The sequence below is a fragment of the Mus musculus genome, chromosome 17, assembly GCF_000001635.26.
Source record: "Mus musculus strain C57BL/6J chromosome 17, GRCm38.p6 C57BL/6J".
Taxonomy (NCBI): Eukaryota; Metazoa; Chordata; class Mammalia; order Rodentia; family Muridae; genus Mus; species Mus musculus.
The window spans coordinates 86,830,095-86,836,094 of record NC_000083.6 but is presented as its reverse complement, the minus strand read 5'-3'; the positions used below and the strand labels follow the sequence as shown (position 1 = coordinate 86,836,094).

Sequence of the window (6,000 nt, the reverse complement as noted above, 5' to 3'; positions counted from 1 at the left end):
GAGTTATGAGCCCATGTGGATGCTGGGAATTGAACCTAAACCCGCTGGAAGGGCAGTCAGTGCTTATAACTACTTAGTCATCTCATGCTTACTCCTACAGTACAAACTTTAAATACTGTACTCATGTTGACTCATCCATCCTGCCATCTATACCATAGTAATGTTAACAAAGAGGGAGAGAGGCTCGAGAAACTATCACTCTTGACTTCTCTATAGTGGAACCTGATTGTTTCTTGCCCTTCACTTTTTTTTTTTTAAATCTATCCAAAGTACATCATTCCATTGAGCAGGACTGTGTTCTTGAGCCTGTCTTAAACTTTCCTGTGCGGAGGTGAAGAAGCTGTAGGGATTGGCTGAGAATTGGAAAGTACCCTTTATAAAGAACAGGAAGAGGCTGGAGACCTATAAGGCCGTGCTGGGGAACAGTCAATGTGTGGGAGGTCCTGTCTCCTGGCCAAGAAATTGGCCCCTGTCACTACGATGCTGGCCTGGGTTCTGCTCCTAGACACGCCTCTCCATCTCTATATGATAAGCAGGTCACTTAAAGGCTTTGTTTCCCTGGGATTTGTGATAGGCAGGTCACTTAAAGGCTTTGTTCCCCTGGGATTTGGTCTCCTTTTCGAAAATATCTAGAAGTTGAAAACTTAGAGTGGAGTAGGGTTCAACTCTCTCTCAGTATCTCCAGAGTTGACTTTGCTGACCTGGGAATATCCCCGCTTCAGGAGAAAAAAGAACAGGTTAATCTGACCACTCCATTATAGCGTATACATTCTTTTATACATTCTTTTTCACAAAAGCAGAGGAGGAGCAGGCAAAGGGAAAAAAGGCAGGAGGTGGTTGAAGCTTAGATGTCATAGAGGATACGGGTCTGCATCATATCTTCAGGTAAACCACAGCTCAGCATTTGACCAATCTGTCCTGCTTTGAGGGGATGGGGTTGGCCAAGCTCCATGGGGTGAGGAGGAGCCCCTGGTGCTCCAACCTTGGGGTCTGAGTTCCCCTCCCAGAAAGTGTTCTGATTTGGAGGCTACTGTGTTAACACTGAGGCTGAGATAGCCCCACTGAGAGGAGACTCCTACAGCCAGGAGGAGCTCAAGAGGCTCAACGGCTCTCACTTTCACGCAGGGACCTGATCCTGCTGCTGTGTGCGCCACATGCCGGAACATACCTGCTCCTAAACCACAACGTAAAATCGGGAGGAGACAAGCCAGTCTTTCCTGAACACCTTGATACAATATGTGAAGCAGCAGTGGCTGACGTGGGCACTGCGTCTTAGGCTCACATACCCCAAAGAAGAGCAAATTCCTACCAACCCATCAGGAACAGTGGCATCTTATTTTTCCCCTTTGCTTGCTTGCTGAACTTTGAAGTCAGAGGCATTGAATACTGTGCCCACTCCACCAGGGCCTGGAGGGTCAACCAGAGCTTTAGGTATGGGGTTAAAGCCAAAGAACAGCATTATAGGCCCCTCTGAAGTCACTGGGGACAAGGAGAGTGCTCCTCCAGGAGAAGTCTGCCATTCCCAGGGGAGCCGAGGAAGAGGAGAGCCCAAGATGGTGGATGAAGGTGAGGGGGAGTTTGGCCGGGCCCAGAAACTCCAACTCAAGATCCAGAGATCAAGTCAGGAGGAAAAGAATAGAAGCAAAATCCCCACAATGCCTAGAGTTAAACTAAGACTGACTGGAGTGTTCTTTTTAGATTTGTTATTTTATGTGGTATGTTTTGCTCACGTGCATATATGTGTACAATGTGCCTACCTGGTGCCCATGAAGGCACCAAAAGTAGACATCAGAGCTGCTGGGACTGGGTTATAGATAGTTGTGAGCCGTCATGTGGGCGTTAGAAATGAAACCCTGGTCTTGTACCAGGGCAAGTGCTCTTACTCGCCGAGCCGGCGGCTCCGTGCTCAGACAGGAGTTTTCTATTTGAAAATGTAAACAGGCCCTAGCATAAGCCATAGCTCACAGCCAGCTCTGGGTCTTGAGCCTTGTGACTGTGTGACATGTGGAAGTAAGTCACTGTGGGTCCTAGTCTCATCTACGAAATTATACGCATGGCATTGCTTAGGCCGATGGAGCTAAGGAGATCATTGTGAACCCAAGACATCAGGAGCACAAGGGATACTGGGACAGCTGATTATATGTAGGGCTGACTGTAAGAGATGCTGCTGGCCTTATCCCTCCCCCTTGATCACCAGAAGAGTGGCTTTCACAGAAGCCACATCTGGAATAGGGACCCATCAGGTCCATGCCTAGCAGTAAGCTTCTGCTGTGCTCGGTCTCTGCCTGAAGACTTTTTCTTTCCTACCTACTATACTACCTAGGAAGGCCTTGACTCTACAGTGATGCCCTTGGCCCAGGGTGCCCTTCTCCTTGGACCTCAGTGCCTCGTGTGGGTCTCTGAAGTGAGAGCCCATGGTTTCTTCCCTTCTTTCCCAGCATGCAAGGAAAGGGCCTTGGCTAGACACATAGTAGCTACAGAAATGCAGAAGATAGCGACCAGCTCCTGGGCTCAGGCAACTGTCAGGCACAAACGCCTTCCTTCATTGGACTTCCTGTGGGGTGGTCTCAGGCTGGTCTAGTTTAGCTCCAAAGTCCATTTCTGTGTGCTCTTGAGTAAGAACCCTATTTTTCCAACGGCACAGTCCACGGTAAATGCACAGAAAACAAGAGGCACGAGCAGGATAGGATCAGAATACTTTAATAAGATATCAGTGTCAAAATACATTTCCTTATAAAGTTAAGCTCCCGTACAGTTATAATGTCGTCAGTAGGAATTTGACAATGCAGTAATGGTCATGAAGTTGTTACATGGACAGGAAAGGTTAATACGAAACTCGGAATATTTCTCAGAGTGTCTTTAGTAGAACTGCAAACGGAAATGCCCTTAACGCTGAGGCAACAACACAGGAAATCAAACACCAGCATTTGCATGTCAATAACCCTTCAAGTTCCGTCGCCCGCCTGCGTGTGTGCCAGGCCACACTGTGCACCGATGCGCAGCTTGGACAACACCATGCCTAGGTAATGTCAGGTAGACTGACCTTCAGAGTTAATTTTTGGTTTGAGCAGCAAGTCCCCTTAGGCTTACTGTACTCTTGCCTGATGGGCTTTGTGTGTGTTGAGAGTTTTATTGTACCCGAGTCAACAACACCTTATGTTGATTGGTATCGCAAACCCAAAAGGTGCTTCCCCTCCCCCTCAGTGAGTTACAAAGTGCTCTTGGAACACGATTTTCAGTGCTTTCTACCTGTTCAGTGTCACACTTCATGTGACTGAGACCTCAGCTAGAGGCTGTCCTTGGAGGTCTGCCCGCTGCTCGCCAGCAGGGGGCGCTGCACCGTGGCTTCGCAGGGTCATTTGCCCGGCAAGCTGTGATCTGTGGCAGGGTGTAGGGCTGGTCAGACCTGCTACCCTCCACCTGGCACCCACTCCCAGTTTAGCTCCAAGGACTAGGTCACTACATTTGTGAATCCTAACTTGCTTTATGAATTCCCATTAAAAACATTTCATGGTAGCTGTGCCAACCCAAACGTGCCGCAGGAGAGAGATTGGCAGTCTCGTAGCTCAGTGTGCTAGAAGGGCTAGCAACATTGCCTGAAAAAAAGTGAGAGCGCTTCCTTCCAGCTCGCCTGCGACATGCCCTCAGAGCCTGCAAGCCCCGAGCCCTCATAGCGGCAACAGCACACACGTACATAATACACTGAGAACACGAAAAGATAGCTTGCAATGTTCCCCCTTAATGACTTCTCTCCTGGGACTGTCACACCGCTGCCATATCACAAAAGCAAAAAGTCACCAGAGAGAAAGAAAGAGAGATCTGTGGCGGTTAGTCAGGCCTGTGGGAGTACTGCACAGGTCTACAGTGTCCAGAACACTGAGAAAAATAAAATTAACAGCCCTAAAAGATCTTAAAAGTGATTCTTGTGAGCAAGATCCCATTTCTAAGCTTTTAGATATTACAGAGTACCCATATATATGATAAACACTAAACCCGGATATAAATTCTTCTTAAAAAACCAAACAAAACAAAACTCAGTTTTGCTTTTGAATAATAGTTAAAAAAATCCACTGGACCCGGGGAGAGATGGGGGCATTACCAGACAGCTTCGAACACCACCGCGTGGCTTCACAGGTAACCCTAGAGTTGATTCTTCACATTGCTTTTTTGCCCCATACTAAGTCGTATGAAAAAACCGGAGCAAAGAGTTGGCTTTAAAAACACAAAATTTTACAATATGGTGATTAGATGTGTGTGTGTGTGTGTGTGTGTGCACGCATACGTGCATGTGTGTATATGTGTGTAGGGGTGTGTGTGTGTGTGTGTGTGTGTGTGCACGCATACGTGCATGTGTGTATATGTGTGTAGGGGTGTGTGTGTGTGTGTGTGTGTGTGTGTATATGTGTGTGTGTGTGTGTGTGTGTAGGGGTGTGTGTGTGTGTGTGTGTGTGTGTGTGTGTGTGTGCACGCATACGTGCATGTGTGTATATGTGTGTAGGGGTGTGTGTGTGTGTGTGTGTATGTGGGGGTGGGGGAGAGGGAGAATCCACAGTGGAGGAAAATCCTTTTCTCTTTGGCAACAAGAACAAGAACACTTGAGTTGAATGACGCCAAAGCTTTCCTAGGGAGAGGCACCAGCCACCATGCTTGTTAGTATGGATATGAATGAGAGAGAGAAAAACCTTTGGGGAATATAAATTAGAAGTAATTCAAGGGAGGGAGGGAGGGGGAAATCTTATAAAATTTCAGAACACTTTCATCAACGGTAAAACATAGCAGGTACAACAACTATGTATTTTTAAAACATGGATAATAAAGTGAGCATGTCAGATAAAGGCCACTGCTTGGTGACCTGGCCAGTAGGCCAGGTTGAGTACATCTCGTAAGAAGTGTGCTGGTGTTAGAGATACCTAATAGCAACACAGATGGAAGTGAAGCTGGCAGGTCAAGACGGCGGGGCAGGCAGGGGCATGCCCGGCCAGAGGCCCTGGCTCAGGTGGCCTGGTCCAGAGCTCTGAGAAGGTCTCTCCCCTGCAGGAGTGTGGAGCTTCCAGGCACGGGCACGTTCACCTCACAGTCATATCTGGTCAGTTCCGGCAACAGGTAAGGCTCGAACGATGGCCCCAGCAGTCGACTGGCCACGCCTGAGAGGAGGGAGAGGAGGGTGTTTTAGAGGACTGGCACACACCTGCTCCGCTGGCTGTAGATGACCAGAGGAAAGGGCATGCATGCAAACAACTGTGTCTCCAGCTTCCAGCAACTTCCGATGCAGCAGCACTCTGGCCCTGGGGCTCCATCCCCTGTTCAGAGGACGGAGCCAGAAGAGGACATGCCACAGCAGTGGTGAGATCCAAAGATGGCTGGAGCGAGAGCAGAGCTCTCTCAGTTTAGAGACAGAGCTGGGTCCCAGTGTGCTCTCCCTTCTGGGGTCCACACTTCCCGTTGCCTGCACTCCTACCAACAGATGCCCTGCCCTTCTTAAATTCACCTCCTTTCGGTCTATGGGCAGAAACGATCTATGTTGAAATTAGTTTTGCTTCGCATTCAACAGCTGGGGAAACCTGTCATTTGCTGACTACAGCTGCCCAGATGTGTATACCGGGGGTGAGTGATGTGTGGTCCTCTCTTTAAACTTTAAACTTTCTCTTTTAAGACTTCTGGCTTGCAAGCCCACCTGCTGGTAAACAACAGAACTGAAATATCAGCCCAGGGCTTTTGGGTTCTTCAGATGGAATTCTAAGAACACAACTATAAATTTTCCCCAACTCTGCTACTGTAGACAAGGCTCTGGAATTTTCTTTCTCAAACCACAGATTGTTTGTGCCGAGCAAAGGCGTCTATGGGAACACTTGTGTGTTTCAGTGGCAATAGCTGAACTTACTGGATCACCAGGCTACCCTCCCATCAGTGAGTCCCCTGTGCAACCTTTCAGAGAAAGCTTGTTACGGTATGTGTATACACTTCAGGCAATGAGCAGCTGAGGAAAGATGTAGACTCTTG

At 48.3% G+C, this 6,000-nt stretch overlaps 1 protein-coding gene across 2 annotated transcripts in view; it reads right to left on the bottom strand.

Annotated features, from left to right (window-relative positions):
- Positions 1-2,684: 2,684 nt before the first annotated feature.
- Epas1 (endothelial PAS domain protein 1) overlaps positions 2,685-6,000 on the bottom strand; it is a 79,547-nt gene continuing 76,231 nt past the window's right edge. Inside the window, exon 16 of one of the 2 annotated variants that reach the window (NM_010137.3) lies at positions 2,685-5,144. In NM_010137.3, the coding sequence (NP_034267.3) occupies positions 4,993-5,144 (152 nt within the window). In that variant the 3' untranslated portion in view covers positions 2,685-4,992. The remainder of the gene's footprint in view (positions 5,145-6,000) is intronic. The other variant, XM_030249471.1, reaches the window with a different exon arrangement.